Source organism: Stomoxys calcitrans, chromosome 4 (assembly GCF_963082655.1).
Source record: "Stomoxys calcitrans chromosome 4, idStoCalc2.1, whole genome shotgun sequence".
NCBI lineage: Eukaryota > Metazoa > Arthropoda > Insecta > Diptera > Muscidae > Stomoxys > Stomoxys calcitrans.
In genome coordinates this window covers 7,026,433-7,045,654 of record NC_081555.1, presented here as the reverse complement: position 1 = coordinate 7,045,654, position 19,222 = coordinate 7,026,433, and the positions used below count along the sequence as shown (strand labels likewise).

At 32.4% G+C, this 19,222-nt stretch overlaps 2 protein-coding genes across 3 annotated transcripts in view; one reads left to right on the top strand and one right to left on the bottom strand.

Annotated features, from left to right (window-relative positions):
* The window catches only part of LOC106087859 (disheveled-associated activator of morphogenesis 1), a 117,002-nt gene that overhangs the window by 49,819 nt on the left and 47,961 nt on the right, over positions 1-19,222 (top strand). The window contains exon 1 of one of the 2 annotated variants that reach the window (XM_013253052.2): positions 3,296-3,424. The exons of the other annotated variant lie outside the window; for it this stretch is intronic. Within the exon in view, the coding sequence (XP_013108506.2) occupies positions 3,422-3,424 (3 nt within the window). The 5' untranslated portion in view covers positions 3,296-3,421. Of the gene's footprint in view, positions 1-3,295; positions 3,425-19,222 lie in introns of those variants that run through there. 2 annotated transcript variants of the gene reach the window in all.
* The window catches only part of LOC106087860 (ESF1 homolog), a 71,775-nt gene continuing 60,803 nt past the window's right edge, over positions 8,251-19,222 (bottom strand). The window contains exon 5 of the mRNA XM_013253053.2: positions 8,251-8,266. The gene's annotated coding sequence lies outside the window, so the exon portion shown is untranslated. The remainder of the gene's footprint in view (positions 8,267-19,222) is intronic.

Below are 19,222 nucleotides of genomic sequence, written 5' to 3'. Positions count from 1 at the left end.
ATAGACTGATCTGGCGATTAAGGGTCTAAAGACCATAAAAGGCGCATTTATTCTTCGATTTTGCTGAATTTTTAAACAGTGATTCGCACTAGGGATCTTGACTTTCGACCCGAATATGGTGTAAATCGGACCATATTAACATATAGCTGCAGTATAGACCGATATGCCGATTTAGGATCTTAAGCCTATAAACGGATGCATTTCTTACCGGATTTCGCTTAAATTCAGAACAGTGAATTTTGTTGGGCCCGACGATATCCGAACCAAAACTAACGGGCGCATTTATTACTGGATTTCTCTGAAATTTGGCACAGTGAGTTTTATTAAGTCTGTTGATATCCGAACCAAAAGTGGTCCTGATCGGAACTTATTCGGATATAGCTGCCATGTAGACCCATCTGCCGATTTTGGGTCTTAGGCTTAAAACAGGCGCATTTATTACCCTACTACGCTGAACTTTGGAATAGTGCAATGCATCAAGATTCCCAACAGGTCCAGATCGGACCATATTTAGATATAGGTGTCATAAAGATCGATCATCCGAATTAGGGCTTTATCATATGAACGGCGCACTTATTATCCGACTTTGCTGAAATTTCGAACTGTTACTTGCATAGAGCTTCTCAGCACCTGAACCAAATATGATTAAGATCGGACTATATTTGTTTGGATATTAATATGGATAAATTAGTGTTAAAATAAATTTTGATAATAAGTATATCCATGTTGGCGGGTATCAGAAGTTCGGCACGGTCGAATTTTATGCGTTTTTACTTGTTATACCCTACACCACTACTGTGGTACAGGGTATTACAACTTAGTTAATTAGTTTGTAACACCCAAAAGGAAGAGAGATAGACCCATTGATAAGTATACCGATCGACTCAGAATCACTTTCTGATTCGATTTAGCTATGTCCGTCTGTCTGTCTGTCCGTCTGTCCATGTTAATTTGTGTACGAACTACAGGTCGCAATTTTCATCCGATCATCTTCAAATTTGGTATGGGCATGTCTTTCGGCCTAGAGACAAAGCCTATTGAAATTGGAAGAAATCGGTTCAGATTTGGATATAGCTCCCATATATATGTTTGTCCGATTTGCAGTAATACTGCAATAAAATGGCCATTTGTTAACCGATTTTCTCGAAATTTGGTATGGGCGTGTTTTTCAACCTAGAGACGAAGCTTATTGAAATTGGAAAAAATCGGTTCAGATTTAGATGTAGCTCACGTATATATGTTCGTCCGATTTGCAATAATACTGCAATAATATGGTCATTTGTAAACCGATTTTCGCGAAATTTGGCAGGAACGATTTTCCTATAACTCCCGGCATTACACGTGAATTTCATCAAAGTCGGTTCAGATTTGGATATAGCTCCCATATATATATGTTCGTTCGATTTGCAGTAATAATGCAATAAAATGGTCATTTTTTACCCGATTCTCTCGAAATTTTGCAGGAAGGATTTTCTAATGACTTGCTACATTACAGGTTTTCGTGGAAATAGGTTCAATATTAGTTATAGCTCCCATATATATGTTGATTTTGGGTAATTTGTAATAATGTTATCATTTGTCAACCGTAGTTATTACAGTTTGCACAAATTTTTGCCCGCCGAGGTCCATCAAAAATGGTTCAGAATTGGATATAGCTCCCACATTGTACTTATGGGGTAGGTGTAGGGTATTATACAGTCGGCCCGACCACCCGACTTTGCCCTTCCTTACTGGTTTTTATATATAATTTTATGATATTTATTTCACCAACATCAAAATTGTTTTATTATCATAAAAATTTTACTTTCAAAAAAAATTTTTTTTTTCGTATTTCATTTACAATCAAAAACTCGAGGGCGTTCAAATTAAAGTTCTGTAAAAGTTATTTGCCTGCTATTAAAAACCCACCATGTCACATTTTTTTGGCCGAACCTTGATCTAGTTGTAGTTTTTTGGCTATGACAACTCTAATCAACTAAAACCAATCATTTTTTAAACATGTTAACATCTTAATTTTTTTTTTGTCAATTTTTCCATTCACTTGTTTATTAACCTTAAGTTATTTATCATTTCTTAATTTTTTTCACTTACAATATTAGTTTTATTTTTGTTCATAATGTCTGTCCTCAGACATAACCAAAGCACGCATATGTACATTTCGAAACGAAACTCAAGGTTAATTAATAGAAAAAATGTGCGTTTGCTAAAAAGTGTATCAATTGCAAATATTTGTTTTTTTTTTTTTTGAAATCAAATAAAAATTAAAAAAAATAAAATTTGTGGGCTTTTTTTTACTCTTAATGCATGCGGTGGTCAAGTGTAATTTTTGAAGAAAAAAAAATTAAACAAATCGAGTTTTATGGTCTCCACTGCGGCATAAAATTGCCTTAAGCCTTAATCCCCACATAAATCAATGATCGGGTTGGCGTTTCGGAAGCCGGTCGGTTGGCTTTGCCAATAATAAATGGAAGTTTATGAGTCAAAAAAAAATTTAAATATGTTCATAGATGACAAATGCGCTAAGTTTGCAGAGCTAAGTGCATTTTTTGGTAACCAACACCAACACCAACAACAACAAAATCTAAGTTAATTCGTAATTTTCTGTTTGTTAAAAAAATATTTTAAGTCTTTATTAGAAACAAGGCCGGCAAGAGAGCAGGTTTAAGGTATTTTGAATTTTTGAAATTTTTCAAAAAAAAAGTGCTGCCGTAAAAGCTACCAGTTTTTATTAATGCACACACAATACAAGCTAATTATGACAATACAAGATTGGTTGAGAAGAAGTTGTAGGGCAAAAAAAAAATAATAAAAGCAAGCTTGATAAGACCAAAGGTGTTACCATAAATATCATATTACATTGCACTGACCTCTCTAAAAAGTCTTAAGTTACCTTTGGTGATATAAAGTTGAAGTAATTACAAAAATCCAGTTCATTCCCCTTTTTTTGATGAATTTTTCTTTGCTTATCTCAACTAATCTTCTGGCCAAGTTTTTCCCAAACTCAATTTGCTTAAAAATTGTTTTATGCCATATTGCTCTAAAACTGATCTTGAAAAATAGTTGTTAGGAAAAAAGAGAGTAAGATCTGTTTTTTTTTTTATTTTTCCTATTTAAATTGTATGTTGACACAAGTGTTTTTGCTGGCGAATGAAAAGAAAACGTCATGAAACACTTCATCTGATAAGCGGCAGTTTACAAATGCACGTCTAAAAGATATATGAGTGTATTTATATTTTGTTTAGGTATTTTGTTAATTTTCCTGCAAACGACTAGCAGTAGTTATCTAGAGAGCTTAAAAGCCAAATCTGAAAAACATTTGCGTGGTTCGAAAAAATTGTTTATTTCAAAAAATTTTATCAAATGACAAAAATATTTGTAAAAGTCATTGGCAAAAGTTTAAATAGATGTTTACGAAATAAAAATGGTTAGTTTTCAAATTAGGTCAAAAGTGTCAAGTGAAGGCCAATATAGGTATTCAAGTATAAATGTCAAGACTACCAAAACAATTGTTTATTTAACAAAAAAATATGAATACTAACAAAAACTGTTAATAAAAATCATGCTATAAGTTAAATGTAGTGCTCGATGCAATGAATTTTCTGGCATAAGTTTTGAGTATCATTTAATTGCATTGTGACCTTTAAAATACAAAATTTACAACTTGCATATCAGATTAAAAATAAAAAAAAAACGAATTTAATGCAAAAAAACGTTATGTTCGAATGTTTGTGAGTGGTCAGTTTGGTTCTCTGAAAATAATATTGGGCAAACGCTTTACTTCACGCATTCAACGAAGAGCTCTCATAATAAATTTACGATATAATATTTTTTAAATCATTTGTATACCCACCACCGAAGGATGGGGGTATATTCATTTTGTCATTCCCTTTGCAACACATCGAAATATCCATTTCCAACCCTATTACTTTACTTTCGTACTTGAATTGGCTATGACAGAACTCTTGTTCCACTAGCCGAACGTAGAATAGCGTTCCAAACGCTTCGATCTAATGCGCTCATTCTAAAATCTCTGACACCAAGTTTCGAGGTGTCTACCACCACTTGATCTTTTCATCGGGCTTTTGGTTTTCCCGGTTTGCGTGTACCACCGTGTTTGCCTTCAAAAGACTTCTTTGCTGGAGCATCTTTATCCATTCTGACAACATGACCTAGCCAACGCAGCCGTTGTATTTTGATACGTGTAACTATGCCATCGTCATCATACAGCTCGTACGTCGCCTATATTCTCCATTAACGCAAACGAAGAATCTTTCTCTCAAATACTCCAAGCACTGCCTCATCTGCTTTCACAAGTACTCATGCTTCAGAACCATATAACAGCACGGGTAGTATCAGTGTCTTGCATAGTGTAATCTAAACTGCTTACTTAGTCCAAAGTAGCATCTGTTTGCCAGTATTATTCTTCGCTTAATCTCAAAACTGGTGTCATTCGTTTCGGTTACGGCGGTGCCGAGGTAAATAAAGTTACTGACTATCTCAAAGTTGTGGTTTCCAACTTTTTCCATTTTCTTTATCTGCTCGGTTGTACAAGGTGTTTTGTAAGTTGAAACCATCCATTTCGTCTTATCTCCATTTACTGCCAGACCCATTATCACTGACTCTCTTTCGATTCTGTCAAAGGCGGCATTAACTACTTCCGGTGACCGACCTATGATGTCCCGTTTAATCTTCTCCAGCTCCAGATATTAAAGAGATCACACGATAGTCTATCTCCTTGTCTGAAACCTCGTTTGGTATTAAACGGTTCGGAGAGATTCTTTCCTATTCTTACTGAGGAACGCGTGTCCGACCCTATAAAGTATACATATTCTTGATCAGCGTGAAAATCTAAGACGATCTAGGCATGTCCGTCAGTCTGTCCATCTGTCTGTTGAAATCACACTACAGTCTTAAGAAATAAAGATATTGAGCTGAAACTTTGCACTGGTTCTTAATTTTGTTCATAAGCAGGTTTAGTTTGAAGATGGGCTACATCGAACTATATCTTGATATAGCCCCCATATAGACCGTTCCGCCGATTTAGGGTTTTAGGGACATATAAGCCACATTTATTATCCGATTTTGCTGAAATTTGGGAAAGTGAGTTTTATTAGGCCACTCGACATCCTTTTTCAATTTCGTCCAGATCGTTCTGGATTTGGATATAGCTGTCATATAGACCGATCCGCCGATTTACGGTTTTAGGCCCATAAAAGGCGCATTTATTGCCTGACTTTGCCAAAATTTGGGATTGTGAGTTGTGTTAGGCCCTTCGACATCATTCTTCAATTTGGCACAGATTGGTTCAGATTTGGATATAGCTGCCATATAGACCGATCTCTTGATTTAAGGTCTTGGGCCCATAAAAGGCGCATTTATTGTCCGATGTTGCCGAAATTCGGGATAGTGAGATGTGTTAGGGGCCTCGACATTTTTCTACAATTTGGCCCCGATCGGTCCAGATTTGGATATAGCTGCCATATATTGTAGATCGATCTCTCGATTTAAGATATGGGCGCATAAATAGCGCATTTATTGTCCGATGTCGCTGAAATTTGAGACAGTGAGTTGTGTTAAAGCCTTCGACAACCTTCTTCAATTTGGCCCAGATCGGTTCAGATTTGAATATAGTTGCAATATAGACCGATCTCTCGATTTAAGGACTTGGGCAAAAAAAAGGCGCATTTATTGTCCGATGTCGCCGAAATTGCCGACAGTTAGTTCTGATAGGGCCTTCGACATCCTTCTTCAATTTGGTCCAGATCGTTTTAGATTTGGATATAACTGCCATATAAACCGATCTCTCGATTAAAGGTTTTGAGCCCATAAAAGGCGCATTTATTGCCTGATTTTGCCAAAATTTGGGATTGTGAGTTGTGTTAGGCCCTTCGACATCCCTTTTCAATTTGGCCGCGATCGGTCCAGATTTGGATATAGCTGCCATATAGACTGATCTCTCTATTTAAGTTTTTGGGCCCATAAAAGGCGCATTTATTGTCCGATGTCGCTGAGATTTTGGACAGTTTGGAGTTGTGTTAAGGCCTTCGACAACCTTCTTCAATTTTGCCCAGATCGGCTCAGATTTGAATATAGCTGCAATATAAACCGATCTCTCGATTTAAAGTTTTGGCCCCATAAAAGGCGCATTTAGTATCCGAAAGGTTGTTTACATATATACCCAAGTTGTTAGGTATCCAAAGTTCGGTCCGACCTAACTTAACGCCTTTTTTTCTTGTTTATCCTTAAATGAATCAACCAAAGGAGTGGTATATGTGTAAAAATCATATTTCAGCGTAAATTATGCTATGATTTATTAAATAAAACCCTTCTCCTGTAAAGTTTTGATTTTGGTACTTACATCTTCTTGGCAGTTAGGGGAAGATATATACTTAATTCCCCAGTACCTTTTGTGGGGACGGTATTGTGCGCCGCCTTCTCCTAGTGTTTGAGTACAAAATTTTTTGTTCGATTCGCAGTCTACTTAAAAACATATATCACTTGATCCTCACATTGCTATAATTGGTCAATTAAGCTATTCGGGGTGGTTTTAGAGGTTAAAGCGCCAATTTCATATTCGTAATCTCCAAATAAATATTCCTATTTGTCATATTTGTAGTCGACTCCCGACTATTAACATTATCGCCCAATATGCCTACTTGGGAGGTTTTGGGTTTGGAGCGGTAGGGGGCCTCCACGAATCCAAAACCGCTCCAAACCCAAAACCTCGCAAGTAGGCATATTGGGCGATAATGTCAATGTTCGGGAGTCGACTACAAATATGACAAATAGGAATATTTATTTGGAGATTACGAATATGAAATTATAATTTGTGTCCAAGTATCAGGGTGGAACTTAGACCCAATTTTAAACATCATATTCGTACTTTAATCACGAATACCTTTCATTTAAGTATCTGGGTGGTACTTAGACCCAATTTTAAACATCATATTCGTACTTTAATCACGAATACCTTTCATTTAAGTATCTGGGTGGTACTTAGACCCAATTTTAAACATCATATTCGTACTTTAATCACGAATACCTTTCAATTGAGTCCCATATTGTCCTTATCGGTCAATTTTTAGTTATTGGCTTTGCTTTTGGGGTTAGGAGGAGGGTCCTACCACGCTTCCGATATCAAATTATACTATATCTTATTGCTTTTTCCAACCTACACAATCTGTGAACATTTTTAGAAAATCGGTTCAGTCATTTTCGGGTCTATAAGGAAAAAATTTCCTCAAAATTGAATCTAAAAGAATTTTCCCGAAATTTTGTTTTTAAAGAAAACCTTTTGCCTTTAGAGAAAATTTCATACAATTTGATCCTTCATAGAAATTTTGTTTTTAGAAAAAAAATTTATGGAAATTTAGTTTTCAGAGACAATTTCAAGAAAACTGTTTTTAGGGAACATTTTTAAAGAAAATTTCATGAAATTTTAGGGGAAATTTTTTAAAATTTTGGCTTGAGAGAAAATTTTATAGAAATGTTGTTAAGTAAATTTCCTCAAAATCGAGTCTCTAAAGAAAAATTTCATCAAAAATATTATAAAAGTTTTATCTTTTGGGAAAATTTCATAGAAATTTGGAGCTTTAAAAACACGCCATCAAAATTTTGTTTTTAGAGAAAATTTCATAGAAATTTTGCTTTTACAAAATATTTTTCACACTAAATTTTGTCTAAATTTTTTTCTATAAAAAACTGTTGCAATTTTATTTCTATTGAAATTTATGTCAAAATTCCATATCTAAAGAAAATTTTTGTAGAAATTTTATTTTTACAAAAAATTTTCTCAAAATTTCATTTCTATAGAAAATTACGTCAACATTTTTTTTATAGAAAATTTTACTTTTATATATTCTTTTGCAAAAATTTTATTTTTGTTGCAATGTTTGTTAAGATATTATTTCTAGAGAAAATTTTATCTAAATTTTCTGGATATCCGGATTTCGATTTCGACCAAGAAATATCATCATGGGACGATGTCAAATGGATCATGTGAAGTAAGATTTGATTTGTTTTCAATTGCGCTTGTGAATCAAGTCATTTAAAAGAGCCCCCGTCATATTCAGATGTGTGCTTTACAATATACTCTAGTTGGGATGGTTGTAAAGCACCATGATCCATTTGAAATTTCCTGCTGATGATTTTTCTTGGTCGAAAATGAAATCGCGATAAGGATAGCCGGACAAATGCTTCTAGAAACAACACACTTTATTAAAAATAAATAAAAATATATAAAAAACTTACCTGGCCATCCAGCCCTCTGAAAGAAAAAAAAAACTTAAATTAAAATAATGATTAAAATTTTTGTTATTCTTAAAAAAAAATAAACATTGTTCTTTCTTTTTTTCTGTGTATTCAACTATTTTTTATCGTTCCAATTTCTAGTTACACAGCTAGTATTTTATATTGCAAAAAGAAGACATCTGGAACAATAAATACGTATCACATATTGCATTATTTTAACCTCATTCTTATCAGTCAGTTTGACATTACTGGCAGGCCAACTTTGTAATAGTTTCGCATTTCCCTTCACCGGGGGACATGTGAACATATATCAAATTTCAGATGAATGTAAATGAAAATGAAAAAAGTTTAGCAAAAAACTACGCAGTCCCATGGATAACTGACAACTTTATCTAATCATCATGGATGACCAAGATAACATAGACAAGCAAGAAAAAACACAAAAAACCTCGTGAAAAAAAAGATTTTGAACTTGCGAGTCACACAAATTAAAACAACCAGACATGAAAATAAACAAACAAAAAACACAAAAGAAGAGACAAAAAATGATCAGTGTTAAAACAATTACTTTAAGCTAAAAAAATATATATATATAAAAAATAAACACAAAAACAAAAAATAAGTATAATTTTCAATCAATGTCAGTGGTGCCATCAACAAATGCCAACAAGAAGTTGTTAAAGCTGTTGGCTTGCAGTTGCTGATGATGATGATGATGATAGTCGTAAAAAAATGGCAAACAAACAAAATGTAAAGATAAATATTTATTTAATTACGCTTTCATCAATGATTAAATTGAACCATGCTTGATTTACCTTAAACACGAGGAAAGTGAAGGGTAGGGAGGGCAAAGCAACTTTAGGCCATAGGTGAAGCAAACACTCGAACTTGGTGTTAATTAAAAATCCTATAATAAGTGATATTTAAAAAATTACGCTAAGCCAAAGGTAGAACAAATGAAGGAGCAGAAACTTTGCCCGCCAGACATAATGGCTACGCCAAGATTTTCATTTCCAATTTTAGTTTTCGCCATAAACACCGTGATTGTGGTTTTTCGGTTTAAAAGGTTTGTTAATGAAATTGAAAGTGAAATGCCTTACAAAATTGACGACGAAATTAGTGAGTGTCTTTAACAACAATGGGAGATTTAAAATGACATTGAACATGAACATTGAACTTAAACAAGTAAAAAGGCGTTAAGTTTGGCCGGGCCAAACTTGGGATACCCGCCGCCTCGGGGGTATATATAAACCACCTTTCGTCATAGTCCGTTATTATGCATAATTTATGCTCCATAGCAGCTTCATCGAAATATGGTCCTATTTGCACCAAATTCGGCAAGGACATTCAGTGATCTAATAAGTACAAGTCACTGTTAAATTTTGTATAACAAAAAATTGGTCTTTTTGGTAGCTATATCCAAATATAGACCGATCTGACCCATATACCACATGGATGTCGAAAACCGACATCGGACAATAAATGCGCCTTTTATGGGCCCAAAACCTTAAATCGAGAGATTGATCTATATGACAGCTATATCCAAATCTAGACCGATCGGGGCCAAATTCAAGAATATTGTCGACGGGCCTAGCACAACTCACTGTCCCTAATTTTGGCGACATCGGACAATAAATGCGCCGTTTATGGGCCCAAGACCTTAAATTGGGAGATTGGTCTATATGGCAGCTATATCCAAATCTGGACCGATCTGAGCCAAATTGAAAAAGCATGTCGAAGGGACTAACACAACTCACTGTCCAAAATTTTGGCGACATCGGACAATAAATGCGCCTTTTATGGGCCCAAGACCTTAAATCGAGAGATCGGTCTATATGGCAGCTATATCCAAATCGGGACCCAAATTGAAGAAGGATATCAAAGATAACTTTTTATAAAATTGCTCCTGTAATGAAATTTCTATGCATTTTTTTTATAAATTTGCAGCTTAGAAATCTTTCCAATAAAACAATTTTTTTTTTAAATTTAATGGAAATTTTTTCTTTAGAAAAACTTTTATGGAATTTTTCATTAGAGAAAACTTTATGAACATTTCGTGGAAATTATGTCTTTAAAGAAAATTTCATGGACATTTTGTCTTTAGAGAAAGTTTTCATGAAATTCTCTAAAGAGAAAGTATTCATGAAATTTTCTCCAAAGACAAAATTTCTAAGAAATTTTCTCTTAGTGGAAATTTCACGAAAATTTTGTCTTTAGATAAAATTTCATGGAAATTTTGTCTTTAGAGAAAATTTCATGGATATTTTGTCTTTAGAGAAAATTTCATGGAAATTTTGTCTTTAGAGAAAATTTCATGGAAATTTTGTCTTTAGAGAAAATTTCATGGAAATTTTGTCTTTTTCTTTAGGGAAAATTTCATGGAAATTTTATCTTTAGAGAAAATTTCATGAAAATTTTGTCTTTAGAGAAAATTTCATGGAAATTTTGTCTTAGAGAAAATTTCATGGAAATTTTGTCTTTAGAGAAAATTTCATGGAAATTTTGTCTTTAGAGAAAATTTCATAGAAATTTTGTCTTTTGAGAAAATTTCATGGAAATTTTGTCTTTAGAGAAAATTTCATGGAAATTTTTATCTATAGAAAAAATTTCATGGAAATTTTGTCTTTAGAGAAAATTTTATGGAAATTTTTTCATTAGAGAAAATTTCATGGAAATTTTGCTTTAGAGAAAATTGCATGGAAATTTTTTCTTTAGAAAAAATTTCATGGAAATTTTTTCTTTAGAGAAAATTTGATGGAAATTTTTTTCTTTAGAGAAAATTTCATGGAAATTTTTTCTTTTATGGAAATTTTGTCTTTAGAGAAAATTTCATGGAAATTTTGTCTTTAGAGAAATTTTTGTGGAAATTTTGTCTTTAGAGAAATTTTCGTGGAAATTTTGTCTTTAGAGAAAATTTCATAGAAATTTTGTCTTTTGAGAAAATTTCATGGAAATTTTGTCTTTAGAGAAAATTTCATGGAAATTTTGTCTATAGAAAAAATTTCATGGAAATTTTGTCTTTAGAGAAAATTTTATGGAAATTTTTTCATTAGAGAAAATTTCATGGAAATTTTGCTTTAGAGAAAATTGCATGAAAATTTTTTCTTTAGAAAAAATTTCATGGAAATTTTTTCTTTAGAGAAAATTTGATGGAAATTTTGTCTTTAGAGAAAATTTCATGGAAATTTTGTCTTTAGAGAAAATTTCTTTTCAAAATAATTTTTTTTTTGTGAAAAATTTTGTCAATATTTAAGTTTTTCAGAAAATTTGGTCAGCATTTAATTTCTATGGATTATTTTCCTGAATTTCGTTCAATTTAAATCACAAACCTTTGGTCTTTTGTTAACTTCATTTTATATTGACCTCACTCGAAATCAATTTAACCCCCCTCAAACTCCTCCCTCAAGATGTCTGTGTTATTTGTTTTGTTTTTGCCATCCTCCCCCACAAGTATCCGTTACGAAATATTTTTTCAACTTAATGCCATGCTTAAGGTAACCACCTCCCACATCATTGTTGGCATTAGCTCCGCATTCTTTTATCAGGCGAATTGTGGTACACTTCAAAACCATGATATTATAGACTCGTAATGGCCGCACAAGTGCATAATAGATGCTTGTGATTGTTTCTTTTGTTTTGTAGTTTTGCGCAAAGTTTCTCGATGAACAAGTGGCGTTAAATGCTGACAGGCCCTCGGGGCGACTTTGAAGAAAACCGTAAATTTTATTAAATGCTATGGGCTTTTTGTGAGTCAGTCACCCAAAACAACCATCTCATATGCAGCTTCAATTGTCATAAAGTATTTTTGTATGTATTTTTCAAAAAAAAAAGAGAAATAAATGTGGCTGTAAAAGGTTGAAACATCTCTTGAAATTAATGATTGTTAACTTCAACTACAATATCCTTGAAGTTTTCCTTTAATTTGCAGTCATTTTTCTGCACCTTTTGAATTGCCCCAAAATTAACAAAAGAAGTCTCATTCACCTATGCATAAATGAAAAAAAAACTTCCAAACTCTTACATCTAAGGCCAGGCCAACTCTCTCAGCCAATTAAATCTGGTTTCATATGCAGATAAGAAAGGGGTAATAATGCTGACATCATAGCTTGTTAAACCAGGCCTTGAATCTTTTAACTGACCTCTCCTAACCTCACATGACAAATGGGGGAGATGATAACGTTTGTCATTTTATTTTTTTTTTCTTTTCTTGGGGGGGAAAAGGTAACTTTTCTGTCCATAAATATTCATGAGGTTAAAGAAATGCACGCCTCAATTTCCATTTCCAAAAACATTAAAAATCCCAGAGAAAGACTCTAAAGTTTTAAAGGCAACTTCAACAAGTTTTCACTTTCATTGGTGGTGTTATCAAAAATCATAGACTAGTCTATGGACACCACCAACAGCATTCGAATGGCCGCCTGCCACCCCGCCATTACCACCGAAACGTATTAACCAAACTAATGACTCTTACATGGGCTATAACTACATGTAGCGATATGATGATGATCTTTGCAGTGGAGAGAAATATGTTCCTTTTGGCCTGTGATATAAATGAAAAAACAACAACAAAGACAAAGGCAAAGAAAAAGAAAAGAAAAATTAAAAAAAAGAAGACAGCAGTTGGCATTTGGTGACCGGATGGGATGCTGATGTTATATTCACATGAACTTTAGGAGGGATATATGAAAAAAATAGGAAACGTTTCATGTTTTTTGATAAATAAAACAAAAAAATAAGAAAATCTGTTAAAATCTATTCCTTATTCACCGTCTTATAAATGGCTTAGTAATGGTTCCTTATCAAATGCATGCAAAAATATTTTGGAATTTTTTATAAGGTAGCACATTTTTGTGAGTGCAAGCAATATATCCCTAAAACAATGCTTTAATATACAATGAGCCAAACAATTATATTTTATTGGGATTTTTAAATCAAAAGAATTGATTTTGTAGAAGTAGAAAGATGAAACATTCGACAACACTTCGGATTTTGCAAATGCAAATTTGCCCATGAAAATTCCATTAAGAAACAGGACCACACTTCTCACATATCAATGAGTGCTGTCTACTTCTAGTTTAAGCTCCTCCTCCTTTTAATAGCCGAATCCAAACGTAGTGCCGCTTTCCGACACTTCTTTGGGGGAAGTTTTTACATTTACACAAATGTTGCCAGCATTAGGAGGGGAAAAACGCCGCTGAAAATCTTCTGCTGATGTTTTCGTCAGGATTCGAACCCAAGCGTTCAGCGTCATAGAAGGGCATATTAACCTCTGCGCTGCGGTGGTCTCCACACATCGGACCTTATAAATACATTATACTAAGTACACACAGAATAAAATAAAAATTTTACTGATATTTATTGCATACTTAAAGGCTTTAACCATAGAGTTATATCATATTTCCCACAAAATTTTTAATTTAAATTTTGAAATATTTGCCGTAAATTAATCAAAAATAAGCAAAACTCAGAAATAAGACTATATCTCTGGGAAAAAGTTATAGATTTTTAGTTGTTAAACCAATTTTATGCCTATAAGTATGCCACAGTTTATGAAAAATATTGAAAAAATAATTATTTTGCATACAATAAAACGTTAGTCACCGAAAAAAACATTTTTGTGAACTAAAGAGTGAAAATAACAATCTGTAATGATATATTAAAATGTATGTTCAGCATGATATCAAAAAAAGATAAAAAGAAGATAAAAATTTGCATTTCCGCATATGACACAGCGTTCATGGTAAAATGCTAGCCAGACATCAAAAGTCATTCTCAATAATTCAATTGTTAATTTTCACACAAATTTTGGTCAAATTTGTAAGTATTTCAGCCACGCAAAACTTCTCAACCGTGCAAAACTTCCCCATTCGCCCAAACATAGGTTCTTTTTATTGCAAAAAAAAATGTATAGACCTGCATTAAGTGAATAAGTACCAATTCTCTTACACAAATCGATGACGTTTGAAAATTCTGGTCACATTTGTGAGTATTTCAGTCACGCAAATCTTCTCAACCATGCAAAACTTCTCTATTCTTCCAAACAAAGGTTCCTCTTAATTGAAAAAAAAAATTAATAGACCTGCATTAAATGAATATGTCCCGATCCTCTTACACAATTCGATGAACGTTTGAACGATGAGATATAAAAAATATTAGGTCGTTGCATTTACTCAGAAAATCAGCGGTTGCAAACATTTTGACCAAAAGTATGCATTACCATATGAAATGCACTTATATTTTGCTGCTTACTTTTGGTATAAATGTTTATAAATACATCTTAAAGTTTAAGCTCAATGATTTTTATGCGAGTTCAAGCGGCGTGCCGTATTGCGACACCACTTGGTAGAGAAGTTTTAACCCCTGAAAATGTTTATGATGTGCACGCAGACATTTGAACCCATGCGATCGGCGTCATAGGCGGACATGTTAACATCTGCGCCACGTTAACATCCAAGGTAAGGTATGGCATTAAAAATAAATAAAAGCATACTCTAGGGGTTATAAACTTTATCTCTAAATTAAGCAGAAAATAATTGTAAAATTTTAACACACTATTTTTTTAAAAACAAACTTTCTCTGAAACTTTTTCTAAACGCAAAATTTTAGTATTATTTTATCTTTAGACAAAACCCTTATGAAATATTCTCTAAGGACAAAATTTCTATGAAATTTGCTCTAAAGATAAAATTTCCATTAAGTTTGCTATAAAGACAAAATTTGCATGAAATTTTCTCTAAAGACACAGTTTCTATGAAATTTTTTCTAAAGACAAAAATTTTCTCTAGAGACAAAAATGTGCATGAAATTTTCTCTACAGACAAAATTTCTACGAACTTTTCTCTTATTTGTCTATTCTATAAACTTTTCACTTTCATAAAATTTTCTCTAAAGACGAAATTTCCATGAAATTTTCTCTAAAAACAAAATTTACGTGAAATTTTCTCTAAAGACAAAATTTTTATAAAATTTTCTCTTAAGACAAAATTTTCATGAAATTTTCTCTTAAGACAAAATTTTCATGAAATTTTCTCTAAAGACAAAATTTCCATGAAAATTTCTCTAAAGACAAAATTCCCATGAAATTTTCTCTAAAGACAAAATTTCTATAAACTTTTCTCTAAAGACAAAATTTTCATGAAATTTTCTCTAAAGACAAAATTTCCATGAAATTTTCTTTAAAGACAAAATTTCCATGAAATTTTCTCTAAAGACAAAATTTACGTGAAATTTTCTCTTAAAGTCAAAATTTCCATGAAATTTTCTCTAAAGACAAAAATCCCGTGACATATTTTCTTAAGACAAAATGTCCATGAAGGCAACATTTCCATGAAATTTTCTCCATTTTAAATTTTTGTCTGAAGCAAAATTATGATGTTGTTAGGGTACAGTGCGACTAAAATCGACGGAAATAATATTTTAAATGAGACCACAAGCACAAAACAAGAAACTTTTTACATTGCATATTTTCAGGTTTGACACAAAAATCCGAAGTATACTTTCAGGTTTTCAAATTTATATTTCATTTTTTGATTTTTAGTTATCACAAGTTTTTAATTTAGATTTCTTATATGTTTTTAGTTTGTTTTTCTTATTATTTTTTTTTTCTATTTTTGTATATGTTTTCTTATTAATTTTTTTATTTAAATTTTGTCTTTAATTTTTTTATTTTGTTATTTTTTTATATAGCGTCAAGTCTCTTTTTCTCATTAAATGAACTCTTGGAAAAAAATTTTCCATGAAATCTGTATAGAATCAAATCATAGTCAAAATGATTAGTTTTATATTTAAAGTGTTTTTGTATATACAAACTACCATATGTGCATATATAGTTTTGTACTTTACCTAACATAATAAATTAAAACCTTGCTAAAATAACAAAACTTATTGTACTACGAAATTAATCTGTAAAAAAAATGGCAATGATATTTTTTCTCAACCAACTCTTTAGGTCTTTTACAAACATTTTAAGACAGTAATTAATTTTTTACCAACATGTTTAAATCACGTTTCTTTATAGCAGCCCTCATAAGCTTTTAAAGCATGAGAATTTTCTTCTCACATCTATATCTGAAATCTTAAAAACGTGTTGGGCATACCAATAATCTCAACATGGCTCATCACTTGACCCTCGTCAGCAAATACAAAAATTTTATTTCAAGTGTGGATGGGCTGGCGCGTCATCATCACCACACAAGGCGCACGCCGTCTGGTTGAAAATGAAAGTGAAATTAAAATAAAGTTTGAATTTAAATAAATTACTAATGTCTAACATCTCTTCTCCTGTCGGTTCACTAAAAAAGCTAATTGTAAATATGTAAAGGCAAATAAATACAAACACATCGAAATAGATTTTCGGAGAGACAATGCCATTTATTTTATACGGCTGAGGCAAAATCGATATCATAGGCAATATTCAAGATGTTGACTATTTGTTATAGGCGGTGTTGCTTGGTTGGTTGAACAGTTGGTTTTTCGTTTTTTTTTTTAATTTCAAATTTTTGAGGTGTGTATAGTGTGTCCATTTGAAGTTTGCATTTGAATGCACCATTCATCGATAATCAAATGTGAAACTTTGTTGTCGCCTTCATTGAAGTTAGGATCTTTTGCATTGTTGTTGAATCAAAAAAAAAAATCAAGTTTACGCCTGCCCCCACCTACGGCCTGACCAAAGGCCGGCATTTTTATATAATTTTTTTTCGGACATCATTTTGTCGTTTTCTGTGGCATTTCCACCACCACCATCACCAATATTGATGAGGGTCACCTCAAGTCATTGAAATCTTGCGGCTCAAAAACGAGTATCACTTGATTTTTTTTTTTGTATTTTCTACATACTTTGCCAATGCTTTTTGGAAAAACGTGACACAAAGTTTACCATATTTTAAGATATATTTTAAAAGCCTCTTAAATGTTGTTTGTGGGTTTAGTGTTAAATAAATTAATGAACTTGTCATAGAAAATGGGAAAATGCAAAGATTTGCCATTAATTACCCAAAGATGAGTTAAATGTCAATGCCAGTAATGAAAATGGAAATCGAAATGTGTGATTCACCTAATGGTTTATAAACCAACTGGTTGGAAGATATCTATTAAGTGGATTTCTATGACTTTATAAAAGTTTATAAATTAAAAAATCCACATTTTTTTAGGAGATCACATTTTGAAAACTTTTTTTACAGAAAAACAATTTTGAAAAATATTTCCTAAAATTTAGACAAAATATTTCTAAGATATAGAATTTTAACAAAACTTCCTAAAAAACTAAAATTTACCATAACATTCTATGGAAATAATCACAACAAAATATGTTTTTTCTGGGGGAGGTCTATCTTTTGCCCTAATTTTCATAAAGCCAAATCTCGGAGATCTTTATTTTCAAAAACACCTTATCTAGGAGATGGGTGGTGTGATGTACCGATCAAGACAATATGGGACTCAAATGAAAGGTTTTCAGGAGTAGAATACGAATTTCATATTAAAAATTGGGTCCAAGTAACTGGCGACCGCCCCATCCCCAAAACCCCATAAAATAGGTTTACTGGACGATCACGACGATATGGAACTCAACTGAATAGTACTCGAGAGTAGATTGGCGATATGGGCAGAAGGGAGGAACAGGCTTTATAATTTGTTGATATCGAAAGGGGGCGAACCCTCCCCCCTTACCCCAAAAAAACCACCAAAAAACAAAAGTCGATGGATAGTGACAATATGGGTACTAAATAAAAGGTATTGAAGAGTAGAATACGAATATGAATTAAAAATAGGATCCAAGTAACCAGAAAGACGCCCTAACTCCAAAACTCCTCCAAGTAGACAAATTGAACGTTCATATCAATATGGGTTTCAAATGAAAGGTATTCGGGAGTAGCTAACGAATGTGGTATGCAAAATCAGATTGAAGTACAGTACGAAATTTTAACCAAATTTTCTAAAGGAAAAAAATTTAGGTTAAAAATTTAAAAATTTTTCTATCATAATAAAATTTTGACAAGAAATGTTATTAAAACTTTCATTGATGATTTTTCTCAATTGTGTTTACTTTGTTATTTTCCGAACTATTTGCTTAATATAGTATAGAATAAAAATCAGCTTTAATTTAAAAAGTTATTTCTTAACACTCTATTAATCATGGTTTCTTAGAAACTTCAGGAAAAATTACTTCTAAATTAACGATCCCAGAACTATTTACGTAAAGCCCCAAGAATGTTGGTTTGTGGAAAAGAAAAAAAAAACTCAGGCGTTTAAATTTCAATTAACTCTGCATGCAATTTACATTTCAAATGTTCACCTTGATCGAAGAACTAGTCACTAAAGCTCAACAACTTGCCACAACTCTTTAACTGCCATTAAACCCAACCTGTTCTAGTCTTCAAAATGCCGGTATGCCTGAACCTTGCAACTCTTCGCTCTATACTCGTCGTCTGCTGCTGCCGCTGGGAAAAAAATAAACGCTAACGACATACCCACATTGTTGGAAACAAATCTAAGCTCATAAATATAAAAAATATTATTTTTTGTGTTTGAATGCTAAGAAAAACGCTAAAATATGTCATGTTAGTTTTTCTGTTTTACTTCTTAATATGCCAACAAGTATCATTAGATCGACTAACCTAGAGAAGGGAGATGGAGTTGAATGTAAGACCTATGGAAAGTAAGGCACAAAAGTATTCGTCATAGACAAAATTTCTATAAAATTTACTCTAAAGACAAATTTTCCAGAAATTTTCGCTAATGATAACATTTCCAAATTTTTCTCCAAAGACAAAATTTCCATAAATGATATTTAATGACAAAATTTCCGCTAAATTTTCTTTCAAGAAAAATTTCCATGATTTTTTTTCTCAAGGCAACATTTCCCTGCAATTTTCTCTCTAAGGAAAAAATTTCCATAAAAATTTCTCTGAAGAATTATTTTCGTAAAATTTTCTCAACAGATGAATTTTCATGAAATTTTCTCTGAAAACAAAAT